Source organism: Lissotriton vulgaris, chromosome 11 (genome assembly GCF_964263255.1).
Source record: "Lissotriton vulgaris chromosome 11, aLisVul1.2, whole genome shotgun sequence".
Classification (NCBI taxonomy): domain Eukaryota; kingdom Metazoa; phylum Chordata; class Amphibia; order Caudata; family Salamandridae; genus Lissotriton; species Lissotriton vulgaris.
In genome coordinates, this window is record NC_141699.1 from 1,073,780,984 (window position 1) to 1,073,797,187 (window position 16,204).

Consider the following 16,204-nt stretch of genomic DNA (forward strand, 5'->3'; position numbering starts at 1 on the left):
TGCATTCTCTAGTTTCTAGCCACAATCTGAGCGATGCCACACCACACAGTCATCAAATCAATGACAGACACGTTGGATGATAGAGTACTGAATTTCAGTTTTTTTAAATCTGTGGAAAAAACACAACACTGACTTTTGCCAGCCTTAGTTCATTAATCAAGAAGTAACTGAGCAGTGGCCTAGGTGTGGAGAATGTCTTAATGTCCTTATTCTGACCACGGAGTCCATCTCTAATTCCTTCTTAATCTTCAGAAGAGAGCCACTGTGCGAACCACAGACTCTCTTACATTGTCTTCGTCAAGATAAATCCACAGAGGTTTGTGAATGCACCTCATATTGTATTCAAGACTTCTTACTGATCATGTTGTCTCTTCAAGAAGCTCTTCCAATTGGCAATTCATTTTGGGGTTTCAGTCATCGTCCTCTCAAACTCATGTACTGTGGTCACGTGCCAGTATTTAAATAAGTACTGCAATTCTATTACAACAGCAATTAATGGGTAGCTATCCACTTGTGTGGTTCCCAACACCAGTGGTCCCTTTGAAGCCCATCATGTACAATATTTTTGATGGGTGGGTAGGTGATTGTCCAAGGTATGTTCTCTCCTCATCATAATCTCACAAACCTGAATAACTGGTAGAGACATAGCACGCATATGAGGCCACTAGCCCTAGCTGAGTTTTACAAAGATAACATTTATTGGGGTGGTGGGCCTGCAATGGCTCTAGCAAAAACATTAAAACTGAGTACTCTATTCCATATCACTTCCAGGTGCCAATTTTAGATTAAAGCTCCACTGCAGGCCCAAAGACAGGGGAGGAGCAGTCACAGGTGCACAAACTTGACAAATGAGAGATTCTTAACAGTTTGACAGAAGACCTGACATAGTTTAGAGGTTCTAACACATGGAAGGTCATATGAAAATGTGAAAAGTGTTCTAAAGCTTTTAAAGCATATATTTTACAGCAGTATTGAACACTTTAGCAAAAGAAAATAGCCTATTTGGATTGAAAGTACTACAATTAATATACAGCTATTGAAGGTAGTTATAAGAAGGGGTCAGGAGGACAATGATACTGTCTATACATAGAACCATTCTGAATCATGGACCCTTTCTTCTGTGCATGGGCCCCCTGTCTAGCAGGATACAGCACAGATCTGATATGGGTGAGGCTGAAGAATAGTCCTGAAAATAGGGTCCATGTTAACATTCTTCACCCCTTCAGGAAGCCGAAAGGAGAAGGCCCGGAGGAGGCTTGTGAAGAAGATGAAGAGCTCGATCCTGGCCAGAGTTTCCCCCAAACACACACGGTGTCCTGCATGATGAAGAATAAGACAGTTGTCGTCACTTCTCCTACACCAGTCACATTCAGTGTTTAAAATACAAAATATGCAATAACATGGGAGAAGGAATACCACTGATGTGGGGGTGGGCAAGGTGCATAAGAGCACAGAGGGTGGAGAATGCTGTGCGATAACTCCAAACAGCTTTGAATTCAGAGAGGATTTCTCTACATCCAGATTTTGGCACAGATTTACTATGCTTTTGTGTTGGGCATGTGTCACTTTTATGGCGCAGCCCAGAAACAAAATCCTTTTTGGTCTTCACTAAGCAATGCAAAGTCAATTTTAGTGGTTTAGGGGCATATGTATGTACCTTATTTAAGGTCGCAAATGGCCCCATTCGCGGGAATCAGCCCATTTGCAACCCAAAAAGTTTTCCCAATGTACCAAACCCTATTTTACCATTTGGTAACCTATTACTGAATCGCAAAATGGGTTAGCAGGTCGCTATTAGGAAGGGGCGTGCTTAGAGCATCCCTTCCTAATACCGAATCACATTGGTATGTAGGAATGTTTTATGACCAAAATACAGTTGCAAAATATTCACATTTTACCACCTACTTCAAGTAGATGGTAACCCATTTGCACATGGGAAGGGGTCCCCAAGGGATCCCTTCTAATGTTCCTTCATCTAAGGATTGTTTTTATGCAGGAAAGTATTGCATCCTGCATAAAAAAAATCCTGAGCTAAATGCAGGCACCCTTGCACCATGGTGCAAGGGTTCATGTGTTGGTTCTAGGGAGAGACAATACTGAAGTACTTCATTTCTTAGTAGGGACAGCTCTATTCAGCCCTCTCCCCATCTGGTAACGCAGCACAGCAACTTTGCTTGCCATTCTGCACTGGGTGAACCTTTAACAAATATGCCCCTTTGGTCTATTGTTCCCTTGCTTGGCCATGTCAGGGCTTTTCTCAAAAATACATTTTAAGAGAGGAAATGGCCCCCAGAAGAATAGGCCTTTCTATGCTTTTGTCCAGTAAAAATCTTTTTGCAGCAATATATTTTAACCATCTACCGTTTTACAACTTTGCAGAAATCATAAACCCCCACATGCATCATCCCGGGTGTTTGCCAATTCTAAATTGCAAAAAATAGCGATTCGCAATTTAGAATTCGCAAAACGGGATGCATGAATATTTTCGGTATATGTATGCGATTCGGTAAAAATCACAATTTTTACCGAATCGCATAAATTACCGAAATACAATTTGCGAATTCGCTATTCCCATTGGTTCCTATGGGCCAAAAGGCCCATAGGAAGCAATGGGAAGGCATTAGCAAATTGCGATTTTCACTTTGAAAATCGCAATTTGTTAATGCATTTCATGGGTGCAGGGGGGGTCCAAAGGACCCCCCCTTGCACCCCTGAAATGTATTTTTTGCATCATGTTTCACACACACATGTCCTAAGGACATGTGTGTCCGTAACATGAATGTTGAAAAAAATGCATTTTCAGCATTTTAAACACTTTTTGCAAATTTACCGAGTAGTTCAACCACTCAGTAAATTTGACCCCCTAATTGCGATTTCGCAATTTTAAAAGAAATCATGCATTGCTTTTAAGAAATCGCAAATTTGCGATTTCTTAAAAGCAATCGCATTTTTAGAAATCGCAAAAATGTTGCGATTTCTAAAAATGCTTGATGCATTCCAAAAAGCATTTTTGGAATCGCAAACGGCCGATTTTAAGGAATCGCACCGTTTGCGACTCAAATAATGCTTGATGCATGTGGGGGTAAGTTACAACAAGTGCCGATCTTCACAAACGACTCAGACCACCTGAATCTTGAGTGAATATTGGGGTAAAATAGGAAATGGTTTGAAATAAAAGTAGTGACAGTGAATAATAAGTTTTTTTTTTGTTTTGCAATAGAATTTTCCTTGAAAAGTGTTGCAAATAAAACTTCAGAGTTCAGAAGGAAGGCTGGGAGGACGTGAAGAGTACTGAATAACAGAATTACTGCATACCAGCCAATTTTCTTTGCACAACTTGGACTATGTTAAACCTACCAAAATTTGTGTTGTAAAAAATTGCAATATTCCACACTCTCAGTTTGGAGCATTGGGATTAACAGTTGTCCCTCATTCCAGCCTGCAGAACTGAAACTACAAGAGTAATATTGTACGGCAGAAATCTGGGGTTTGCAGTATCTACATTACCTCAGCAGTATTACCATACCTTGACAAAAGCAGGGGATGTTGGACCATTCCCCACCTCTACCTGTACTTGGACATAAATTAGAGGACAACACTATTAGAGGGCCCTATGTAAATTCGGACCTCCCCAGTCCCACCCCAATGCAAATCAGAGAGAGGGTGGGACATTGGTCCTCGACTCTTAGGTCAACTATTCCTCCACCACTGCTGGGAATTAATGTAACTACCCAAGGTCTGTGTGAGGGTAAAAGTCTTTTTTGTGTGATCTCTCCATCATAGGTGAAACAAGCTGAGGAGAAAACTGCATGTTTGTATGCATGTAGAACTTATATTTCAGGAGTCTAGCTGGGCAGATAAGGACTTTGCAGGCATATGCAGTTGCAGGAATCTCATTTCTGCTCCTGCACAAGTCAGCCCCAACCCATGCATTGCTCCTCAGATCAACACCAAATGTCAAGTGGAGTAATCGCTCTCAGTTATGTTTTACTCATCCTGAAAAATGTTATGTATGTTTTGTTAGAACACAATTTGGAGGTCTTTCTTATGATATTAAATGTGTCACTCACCTCTAATCTTATTTAGTTTAGGAAAAAAATATAATGCTCAAACTAGTCATCGGGAAGTATTTGTTTAAACCCCAAATTGCCAATACCATATTATCAACATGAGCAAAAGGTAGAGAGACTCCAGGTGGATACAAGGAGAAGGAAAATGACAATACTTGAGCATAACATATTAGGGGCCTGATTTAGGGTACTCCATCACAAATGAGGTGGAATACCTGGCCCACCAAACCCTCAATTCACCCAGCTCATTTAGAGGCTAGTGGGCCTTAAGTATTCCATCTCGGGAGCCCTGTTGGCTCCATCACAGGAAAAGTTCCTCCAACAGCCCAATTGGAAAGGGGCGACCACTCGGTCCCCCCGAACGTATGGTGGAGTACCCCGATCCCCCTGGGAGGCCATCTTGGGCGGGGGGCGAGTCCCGGCTGGTATGCCCGAAGCGGCGTAGCCGGGGCGCGCCGTTTCCCGCCCTGAAGGGGGTTGTCCTAGACGCTGACGCCGCCGGCCACGCCCCCGGGGGGCAGGCGGGGACGGGTTTACGCCCGCCCGAAGACGGATAAAAGGAGCAACAAGCCAAGAAAGCATCCTCTTGTTCCTGTGCTCTGAAGCTGCACCTCCCCGCTGCACGTGAGCTCGAGACGGAACGAAGAGCCAATTTTGAGCGTTGTAATCTTTCTCTTTGTCTTACAGATATCTTCGCTTGAGAATGCCGGGCAAGAAGGTCGGAAAGCGGGTCGGTACCGATCAGATGCTACGCATGCTCATAAAGGAGGTAGCCGATTTGAAGAAGCAGATGGCGGCTAAAGACGGGGAGGGAGGACCGAAGCGAGTCATCGGACCAGCTTTGCCGGGAGTAGTCCCTAGCGGGAGAGGCAAGAGGTCAAAAAGGGGGGCACTTGGGGGGGAAACCCCGGTTCCCGAGACTCCACTTGAGGAGCCAACCTCGGTTCCGAAGGAGGGGCATCCGATCCCCGTAGTGGTCACCCCCGTGAACGGGGAAGATATGCCCCCCGAGTTGGCGGCGCAATTGGCAGCGTGGTTGGGGAAAGATAGTAAGGGCGCCACGGCTGACGACGCCCGGGCAGTAATGAGGCAGCTGCGGGAATCCGGAGAGGCCGCGAAGGCACCATCTTCTGTTCCCCCACAGGTTCCGGCGGCTGAAAGTGCAGCAGGCCCAAGTTCGGCGGCAAGTGCGGGATCTACTTCAGGTAAGCGGCCATTGCCGATTGCGGGGGAGGGGGCTGTACCTTCTCGAAGGGAGAAGATTGCCCAGCATGTTCCACTGGAAATTAAGGAAATGATTTGGGCGGATAAATATGTAAACATGTTTTCATTGCTTACCGACCACTACGAGATAGAGCATGTGAAGAGCCAAAAGGAGCTCATGCATCCGAGTGTTTGGCGCGCGAAAATGGCCGCCTTTAAGGTTGACGAAAACATAGGTACTTGGGGCAGAGCGTGGGGCATTTTTACCTCCATCATGGGCGAGCGCAGGCCCGAGTTATTGACCGAGTTGCCTATTTATCAGTCACGTATCATGGAGTATTCCCTGATGTACGGGGGCAATCAGTGGTTCTGTTATGACAATCTTTTTAGAAAGGCTAAGGAGCACAACCCAGTTCTAACATGGGATTGTTTCGACTCTGTCTCGTGGCAGAAAATGGAGAGTTCAGGAATGTTAAAAGTGCCATTGTCAGGGAGTAATGGGGGTGAATCTTCCCGCCAATCCTCTGGGACACCCTTTCGGACAGGTGCAGGTAACGAACATCACTCGAAGTCGAGTGGCAACACAGGTAAAAAGGGGATTTGTTGGAGTTTCAACAGGGGAAAATGTACGAGGCCCCAGGGGTCATGCAAGTTCAGACATGAATGCGGGGGGTGTGGGCAGTCATCCCATCCTGAGTCCATGTGCAGAGCCAAGACGGGTGATAACAGTGGTAAGGGAAGCGCCAAACAGGTCTGAAATAGTCCGAGGGGCGCCTTTACCTACTCCGATTGATACCATGGCAATGATTCCTTGGCTCAACGAATACCCGGATCATGCTTCCGCTGGGGTGTTGCGGGACGGGTTTTCATATGGTTTCCGCATCCCAGTGGGAGATTTTCAGGGTGTAGCAAACTGTAAAAACCAACTGTCGGCCTTGCAGCATTCGGCAGTGGTTCAGGTAAAGATTGGGAAGTAGGTGACTCGAGGTCGTGTTGCCGGTCCATTCGATTTTCCACCGGTTGCTAACTTTGTTTGTTCCCCTCTAGGGGTGGTCCCCAAGAAGGACCCGGGTGAGTTTCGGCTAATACATAACTTGTCAACCCCACGTGGTCTTTCCGTGAACGATGCGATAGACCCGGAAGTGTGTTCGGTGCGGTACGCATCTTTTGATGAGGCCGTCGCCATGTTGAATCGCCTGGGGCCCGGGGCGCTGATGGCAAAATCGGACATCGAGTCAGCGTTCCGGTTGCTCCCGGTACACCCAGACGATCAGCGTCTCCTTGGTTTTATGTTTCAGGGTCGCTATTACATGGATAGATGTATGCCAATGGGGTGCTCTATATCTTGTGCCTATTTTGAAAAATTCAGTTGTTTTCTGCAATGGGTATTCACAAGGAAAACGGGTTTTCGACATGTTATGCATTATCTCGATGACTTTCTGTTTTTGGGGGCAGCCGGGGATCCTGAATGTGGTAAGGCCTTACATGAATTTCGGGTCTTAATGAATCAATTTGGTGTGCCATTGGCACCAGGTAAGACTGTGGGTCCCTCAACTTTGCTCGAGTTCCTGGGGATCGAGCTCGACTCAGTAGAAGGTTGTTTTAGATTACCCAGGGAAAAAGTGTTAAAATTTGGGACATCCCTTGAAACATGTATTCATGCGACGAAAGTAAACCTGCATCAATTGCAACAAGTGGTTGGTCAGTTGAATTTTGCCCTGAGAGTGATGCCAATGGCCCGCCCCTTTTCCCGCTCGATTGCACAAGCCATGGTCGGCCTGAAGGAAGGACATCACCGCACGAGGCTCTCGGCAGAGGTTCTCCAGGACATGCGCATTTGGTTGGCATTTCTGGCGGATTTCAATGGTCGAATTGTCTGGAACAAACCAGCGGTGTCCTCCGAGGAGCTGGGGCTTTGGACAGATTCGGCGGGGAGTATAGGTTTTGGGGCCATATTTGGGACACAATGGTCGGCTCAAAAATGGCCGTCATGGTGGCACGAGTGCGGGCTGACGAGTAACATTGCTTTTCTCGAACTCTTCCCTATTCTGGTGGCCTTGAAAACGTGGCCGGAGGGGTTCCGGGATCACTCAGTGGTGTTCTGGTCTGATAACATGACTGTGGTTGAATGTATCAATAGTCAGGCAGCACGTTGCAAATGGATTCTGAGACTGCTCAAAGAAATTGTGTTATTATGTATGCAGTTGAATGTGCTCTTTAGGGCAAGACATGTCCCGGGGGTACTGAACCAAGCGGCTGATGCACTTTCTCGTTTCCGTATGCAGGCCTTCTGGGGTTTTCTGCCCACAGCGGACCCGGTGGCGGCACCCTTTCCCGAAGCTCTCTGGTCTCTCGGTGCCCCGAACTACAAAACCTCGTGGGAGAGAGTTTAGCACCCAGGACAAGGAAGGCATATGAAGGGGCGTTCCGTTCCTATTGGTCCCTTTTGGGTTCTGCTTGGGGGGAGCTTTGGGGACAGGAAGAGCTTGTCGTAAAATTCTTGCTGTCTTTACATCAGGCAGGCAAATCAGTAGCTACGGCCCAGAGGCATCGGGCCGCCATTTCCTTTATGGCAAAGGCTCATGGGATTCAGGACCCGACAGCGTCTTTTGTGGTTCAGAAAGCGCTACGTGGGTGGCAACGCCTTGAGGGTCGCAGAGTAGATGAGAGGCACCCGATAGGTCTGGATAGGTTGGCCCTGTTATTCTCCGTACTCCCTGCAACATGTTCATCCCAGTATGAAACTGTGTTATTCCGAGCCGCATTTGCGCTAGCATTCCATGGGGCTATGCGGGTAAGCGAACTGGTGGCAAAGAACAAGCAGGATACGATGGGGGGACTGTGCCGGGAGCACATCCGGGTCAAGGTCGAGACGATGACTGTCTCGTTTTTCAGGTCAAAAACCGATCAGGGTGCGGTTGGGGACTGCATAATCATTCAGAGGATTCCCGGGTCTTCCATGTGCCCTGTTGTTTGCGTAGAGGAGTATTTAGCGCAGAGGGTTGCATCATGGGGGGGGACCTTGTTGAGACACGCTGACGCCACCCCACTGACGAGTTTTCAGTTCCGGCGGGTGCTTGCGATGTCAATTTCGGCCGCGGGCTTGAACCCCGGCGAGTTCGGGACCCACTCCTTTCGGATAGGGGCTGCTACTGAGGCTACAGCCAGGGGTCTGAGTGTGGAAAATGTAATGCGTTTGGGGCGTTGGTCCTCGAACTGTTACAAAAGGTATGTGCGGTTGCACATGTTGTGAAGCTGTAATGATGTACTCATGCTTCTTGTTTTTGTTTGGTTTTCAGTTGCACAACCTTACGAGGCGGGGCGGACTGTGCAGTCGACCCGACACCTGGGAACCAGCGGTCAGACATCACCGGCTGCGGAAAGAGAGGTGTGGGTCATGGGCCACTCATACGTGAGGCGTGCCGCAGACGTATTCAAGGCAGGTGACATGATTCACATGGCTGGGGAATACGGGTACAGGGTAACCTTCTACGGAAGGGGCGGGCTCTGTATTGACCAGTTTCAATCCTTTTTCGAGGGTTTGTTAGGGCGGACAAGGTCACCGCCGTCTATAATCATAGTCCATCTTGGGGGTAATGATTTGGTGACCACTGGTAGACGACTACTTCTCGAGGCAATGCTTTCCACTGTAAGTTGGTTGGCGAGAAGAGTTCCAGGGGGCACCATTGCATGGTCCCATATGATTCCACGTAAAATGTGGCGGGGGGCGATTTCGGTTTCTGCTCTGAACCACTCAGTGAAGAAAGTAAATAACAAGTTGGGTAGATTGTTTCGTTCAAGTGCACTGCATTCTATCCCGCATGGTTGTATCAAAGGGGACAGTATGTATTTGGGAGATGGGGTCCATTTGTCCCGGGTGGGGAATGAGTTACTCATAGGAGACTTCATTGCATGGCTGAAGAGTTTAAAACATGACCTTTAGGTAGGAGTTTTGTGGGGGGTCCGGATAGCCGGTCAACTATCCGGCCTGTGGCGGTAAGGTCATGATCGGTGAGCAGTAATTGGAAGATCCCTATGGGGGGGCGTCACCCATTACGGATGGGAGCGCTCGGGGGAGGTGGCCATTGGCCCCTCAACGGGGAGGCGGCCCCTTCTAAGGATGGGCCGCCGGAAGGAAAGGAAAGGCGGTCAAGGCCCCTTCCTGGATAGGAGGGGCTACGGGCCCTCCTGGGGAATTTCCCGGGGCCAGGACATCTGCGACGGCAGATGGGTAAGTTGTGTGGGGTTCGGGAGGGGGTTTACGCTACCTTTTAGACACCTCACACGAGTCCTCGGACGACCGTTAAATGGCGTTGAGTCCATTGGGGCCCCCGTCAAGTCAAAGGGAAATTGGTAGATGCACTTGAGGTACGCCTCTGTGCGGTCGCCCCCCTCACAAGTGAGGGGGGTATTTTCTGGTTTAGGGATCTGACACCGGTTACGACCTTGCCGTTGGCCCTTAACGTTAGGATGTACAATTTCAAGTCAAATGTTTTGTAGGATGTTAGTTCGGCTAGGAGAACCTTTGTATTAGAGATCTGTTAAGGTTAGCCAAACATCGTAAGGTGGAAATGAAATTGTACATAATATGAAACTGTTATTTTAATGTTTTAATTTTGTTTCATATTTTAATAAATACGGCCGGGAGGGTCACTCCCTCCCGCCTTCCAAAAGTTCAGAACAGTTTCCAGTTTCCCATCCTTGGGGATTGCGTCGAGAGGGGGTGGCGGGTATCTCTGCCATATGGAAAGGGGCGACCACTCGGTCCCCCCGAACGTATGGTGGAGTACCCCGATCCCCCCGGGAGGCCATCTTGGGCGGGGGGCGAGTCCCGGCTGGTATGCCCGAAGCGGCGTAGCCGGGGCGCGCCGTTTCCCGCCCTGAAGGGGGTTGTCCTAGACGCTGACGCCGCCGGCCACGCCCCCGGGGGGCAGGCGGGGGCGGGTTTACGCCCGCCCGAAGACGGATAAAAGGAGCAACAAGCCAAGAAAGCATCCTCTTGTTCCTGTGCTCTGAAGCTGCACCTCCCCGCTGCACGTGAGCTCGAGACGGAACGAAGAGCCAATTTTGACCCACCCACCAGCCCCTGAGGACAGCCAGTTGTTTTGAATAAAGTTTTGATGTGGTAACTCTATTTCTTGCAGGTCGTGATGATTGTCGTGTTATTTTGAGTATGCAATAAAGAATGGTCATCTACAGTATGTTTTTCAAATAAAGTAAGTCTGCACTAGTATCATACGTGAAATAGTTATGGTTGTTTTGTAATTGAGTGATTTTAGTTAAAACTGTCGTATTTATTTTGGTCGGGCGGTAAGGTCATGATCGGTGAGCAGTAATTGGAAGATCCCTATGGGGGGGCGTCACCCATTACGGATGGGAGCGCTCGGGGGAGGTGGCCATTGGCCCCTCAACGGGGAGGCGGCCCCTTCTAAGGATGGGCCGCCGGAACGAAAGGAAAGGCGGTCAAGGCCCCTTCCTGGATAGGAGGGGCTACGGGCCCTCCTGGGGAATTTCCCGGGGCCAGGACATCTGCGACGGCAGATGGGTAAGTTGTGTGGGGTTCGGGAGGGGGTTTACGCTACCTTTTAGACACCTCACACGAGTCCTCGGACGACCGTTAAATTGCGTCGAGTCCATTGGGGCCCCCGTCAAGTCAAAGGGAAATTGGTAGATGCACTTGAGGTACGCCTCTGTGCGGTCGCCCCCCCTCACAAGTGAGGGGGGTATTTTCTGGTTTAGGGATCTGACACCGGTTACGACCTTGCCGTTGGCCCTTAACGTTAGGATGTACAATTTCAAGTCAAATGTTTTGTAGGATGTTAGTTCGGCTAGGAGAACCTTTGTATTAGAGATCTGTTAAGGTTAGCCAAACATCGTAAGGTGGAAATGAAATTGTACATAATATGAAACTGTTATTTTAATGTTTTAATTTTGTTTCATATTTTAATAAATACGGCCGGGAGGGTCACTCCCTCCCGCCTTCCAAAAGTTCAGAACAGTTTCCAGTTTCCCATCCTTGGGGATTGCGTCGAGAGGGGGTGGCGGGTATCTCTGCCATAGGAGTACGAAGAACATTACACCATTAGATCTATTAGGGAAGATGTAGTTGTGGCTTTTTATTGCTGTCTGTCACGTGGACAGGAAAAAAACAATAATGACTCCCACACCCAGGAGGAAGACCCCCACCACATTGTGCAGATTATATTATTATGTTTCGGAAACAAAACTCCTGCTCAGTAGTTTGTTTCTGAAAAAATAAAACATTTCAAACGTTTGGTGGAATGTTTCAAAACTGAGAGCAGCCATCCACCAAAGTTTTAATACATTGAACGGCACCGCCTTGATGGCGGTTGCCTTCGAGGTACAGAGGTGACTGCTTGGCCAGCAGTCACCTCTTAATTTGGTGGATGAAGTAGCATTACGATGAAAGAGGTTATGTTCTCCGATATCCAGAAGGAATTTACTCTTTCTGCCAAAATCTAAATCAGTTGCTAAATCTCTTAAACCCTGACTAGACGTACCTGCAGAAAAGGGCAAGAAGGCCTCCTTGTTCTTGAACTTCCCTTCTTTGTCAAGGAAATGTCCTGGATTGAACTGTTGAGGTGTCTCCCAGTGGTCAGGATCAAACAGAGCAGAGGAAAAATTAGGTATGATAAGGGAACCCTGCAAGTAAAAAACAGGGTATTGGAATAGAATGACAGGCAAAAGATGGTCCTAATATTTAAATTATTTCAATATTTATTTTTTTACATACAGCACAACTCTCCCAAGGTGAGTGCTCTAAGCCCTGTTCAAAGAAGGTGGGAGTTGGATGGGTGTCTTAAGCTTCCCAGACTACAAAACTCATGCAATCATCACAGTGAGTTTAACAATGATCATCGAGAGTTTGGTGGGAAGATGACCATGGACCCATAAAGTTTCTGGAGGATGATAATACAGAATTCCCGGATGTAATATGTGATGAACTTGAACAGGTACATCAATATGGATAGGGGTCCAAAGGGAATATAATATCTTTGCGAAGCCAGGTATATCCCCTCAGGAAACAGAGCAATATGTCCAGTATGATCTTCTTTTTAAAGGTCAATTGTTTGATGGATTCAGACCTTTAAATGCTCCAGCTGGCTTGTTGGACAATATGTTTTAAAGAATACCCTTATCAATATCCCTCTTACAGAGCAAGTAAGCGTGTGGAGATGTGTTAGAGTTAATTCAGAAAAATTATGGCCAGATACTCTCTGGCAGGGTTTTTCTGGGTTATATTGTGTTCAGTTCATAAACATGTGGGAAAGTTTAACTCAACAGTAGAAAATGCATTTGAATTGATGGCACTTCTTAGTAACATACGGTGCCTTCAAGGTCCCACCAGAAATACTGACTGAAAAAGAGGTGGCGGAACAGGAATGACGCAGTATGACATTCATGATGAAGCATACACATAGAATATCAGAAGGAAATTAAGATCGTAAAGCAACTACTTTGGAGAATGGATCAGAGCTGGATTAGATGTTCACATAGCAGTCTCTAGAATCCATGGTTACCCCACCTGTTAAAAGTCCTGATTTCAATGTTCATTTGTTTCCCCACTTACATTTTTGGGACTACATTGTGATTTCTCCAACACACAGGTCTATAGTTGCCTGCCTCTCTGGCCTTAATTCAGATGTGCAACTTCTAACAAAAGATTTTAAATCTCTAACTCATACTCTACTCCATGTGTGAGGTGTGTCTTCAAAGTAACTGATGGTAAAACTTGGAATCTCTGCAACTGCAGCACCTCGCAATGCTGATGATTATGTTCCTTTCCATGGGATAAACCCTGCCCATTTTTTTCTTATCCTTCCTCACAATGCTAGTGTATTTACCTTGCTCATCATAATATGCCCCAAGTGTCAGCCATCATTATAGTGAATTTGAACATTGCCTAATGGTAAACTTTATACTCAATGTTATGTATTTTGCCTTACAATAGTGCACTACATATACACTTCCAGAGGATAACCATGCACTGCCTGCTTCACATTTTATCTCTAACTGCTGGTTAATAGGTCTCTCAATGCTGGTCAATAGGTCTCTCAGTATTGGTGCATACGTACCTTCTCAATGTGGAATCCCTGCAATGAGGTCTCCTTCACAGTCTCCCTGAAAAGACCGACAGATACGATGTTACTCATGCGCTGTATCTCGTGAATCACTGCATTGGTGTAGGGAAGCATCTTTCGGTCCTCATAGTGAATGATCTGGGACTCTCCAAGGACAGCAGAAAGCTCCTTCTGAACATTCTCTGGAAAGAGATATTTATGTTGATCAAGGAACTGGTGACATTCTAACCCACTAATGTCTACAAATAAGATAGTGTTTGCAAGATAGTTGACAATATAAGCCCATCCAGTCCCTCAACCGATCTTATCCAGACCAACTGAGCTCAACTCACTGCAACTCAACTCTGCTCAGTTCAATTCAAATCACCAAACCTAATGACATATAACTAAATCCTCTGTCGAAGTGCCAATATTATGCTCTTTCATTTCAATTAAGGAAGAGACTAGTATTCCAGGAGCAATTCCACAAATGAATTTATTACAATGCGGTGAGGATTAACCACATCAACGTGTTTGGCTTTACACAAACTTTGACCGAAATGCGCACCACCATCTTTGAAGGTGCTTTATATAGAGAGTAACAAAAAGTGAAAAAGTATAGTACAAACACTAAAAACTAAATATATTTACAAAAATGTATATTTCATACTAAGAATTCATTTGTGCACTCAAATAATTAATACTCATTTACACACTCAATTTCCAGAAATAAGCTAAAACTCTAAATCCATCTCCTTTCAAACTCACTAATAAGTCAATAAACAATCATTATTCACCTGTATTACATCATCTAGTCAAAGTTTGTTAATGTTTAATACAATTGACCCACCATACTCAACAGTAAACTGTGCCCATGTATCCTTGGAGTAAGGGTCACTGTTGGCACAGGACTCCTGTTACAGTGGTCAAGCAGTCGCAATATCAAGCCTCTCAAGAGAACATTATATTGGATCTCCCATCTGCCACCAGGGCTACAGGAAGAGAAGACAAAGCTATTTCCAACAAACCTGGAGGCAGTAAATGTAATTTTCCTGCTCACACTAGCCAGGCAGTGGTATGTTCGGAGGCAGAAGTGGCAATGTATTTTTCTGGTTTCTGTCCAACATTATTGGAAAAACCATTGTTTCCACAAACAGAACATTGAAATCTCTGTTTTTATTGCTTCATAAACTCAGCCATGCTCCCAAGAAGCGTCTCCATCATGTACTTATTGAAATACTCTGAAATACTTTGCATTGGGGACTTGTGGGAAGTGATATTTGCCCGTTGCAACCTAGATCTACCAATCAAGTGTTACAATAGGGGAAACATTTGCATTGTTGGTATTCTGAAGATGGCTGATAGCCAGAAACCAGTCCTAGGATGCTTGATTCCGGTCCAGAGAAGACATGGCTTGGCAGTTCAGGCTAGACTGTTCCCATGAGGCACAGGGTCCAGGCTGATTTGCATATGGCCATATCTGAACTGGGGTGGCTTGGTGAGCAAAATAACGATGGATTAAACCCAGATCTGTGACTGGGGGTGAATGTTTTGCCATTGTGCAATATTCCGCCCATCATCTTGTGTGTTTTGCTATCCATAATAACAATGTCATTGGCATATTGAAGAATTTGGAGCCGCACGTTCCCCAGCCTTGGTGTAAGTAGATTTGCCCCCTCCAGGGCTTTCCCCAGATCGGCTGTATAGATAATTAAAAGTAAAGGGGCAAGAACGAACCCTTGTTTGAGGTCATTGTTGATTGGAACCTTAGTTGTTACAGACGTTTGGCTGGTTTTAATATATACCCAGATCCCCTCATAATGGGCAATTATTGCCTTTAACAGCTTTGAGGAATGCCCCAGTTAATTTAAGTTTTTCCCAGGGCTTCCCACAGTCGTCTCCGTCAAAAGCTGCACTGTTTTCCACAAAACAGTAAAACAAAGGTAGTTGTGATGTCCGGGTCGCAAGTAGTCATAAGTGTCCCAGTACTAGGATGTTCTCTATGAAGGAGCTTTGGGGCCTGAAACCAGATTGGAAAAACCGAAGGATATTATGATCTTTTGCCCAGGTTTCTAGTTCCTTCAACAATAATCTGGCATATGCTTGTACTTCTATATCTAATAGAGCGACAAGCCAATCATTTTTGGGTTTCATGCGGTCCCTTTTTTGTGAATCGTAAAGAGTATTGAGCCTTTTCACAAGGATTGAAAGGTGGAAGTGACAAATGCGTACTTAAAAATTGGTGTTAACTGATCCACCCAGAATCCTTGAGGGTTTTAAGCACTGCTGCTGGGACTCCATTGGGCCCCCGCGCACCATCTGACCTCATTTTTTCAATCAGGTTGGTTATCCCGGCCTTGGTGATAGCAGGTATTTTGCCATCTTTATGGGTTACTGGAGGAGTTTGTTGTATTTGGGTGTCAGTCATGAGACAATGAGATCTTAACTACAGCTCAATTTGGGTTTACAAGGGGACTAGGAACAATCGACCAATGCCTTAACCTCACCCTCATTCATGGTAAGTATGTTCGGGCCAAGAAAGGATTGCTATACCCCGCCTTCTTGGACCTAAGCTCAGTATTTGACAATGTTGACAGAGGCAAAGTCTGGGTCAAATTGCTGGACTTGGGAGCAGAGGCCGGGTTGGTGCATATCCTAAGTAGACTACAAAAGGATGTTGAAGGCTGTGTTTGGTACGATATTAGTGGAGAGTATATCCATATTTTAAAATCACTAAGGGAGTACATCAAGGGTATGTCCTTGCCCCATTTCTCTTTAGTATATGCATCAATGACTTGGAGAAATATCTCTAAGATATTGTGGCAGATTCCCAGTGGGCAGGGATGAGAG

At 46.2% G+C, this 16,204-nt stretch overlaps 1 protein-coding gene across 2 annotated transcripts in view; it reads right to left on the minus strand.

Annotated features, from left to right (window-relative positions):
• Nucleotides 1-77: 77 nt before the first annotated feature.
• LOC147684131 (cytochrome P450 2J6-like) overlaps nt 78-16,204 on the minus strand; it is a 72,262-nt gene continuing 56,135 nt past the window's right edge. The window contains exons 7-9 of one of the 2 annotated variants that reach the window (XM_086944515.1): nt 13,370-13,557; nt 11,795-11,936; nt 78-1,316 (exon numbers count right to left, since the gene is read on the minus strand). In XM_086944515.1, the coding sequence (XP_086800641.1) occupies nt 1,138-1,316; nt 11,795-11,936; nt 13,370-13,557 (509 nt within the window). In that variant the 3' untranslated portion in view covers nt 78-1,137. The remainder of the gene's footprint in view (nt 1,317-11,794; nt 11,937-13,369; nt 13,558-16,204) is intronic. The other variant, XM_086944516.1, reaches the window with a different exon arrangement.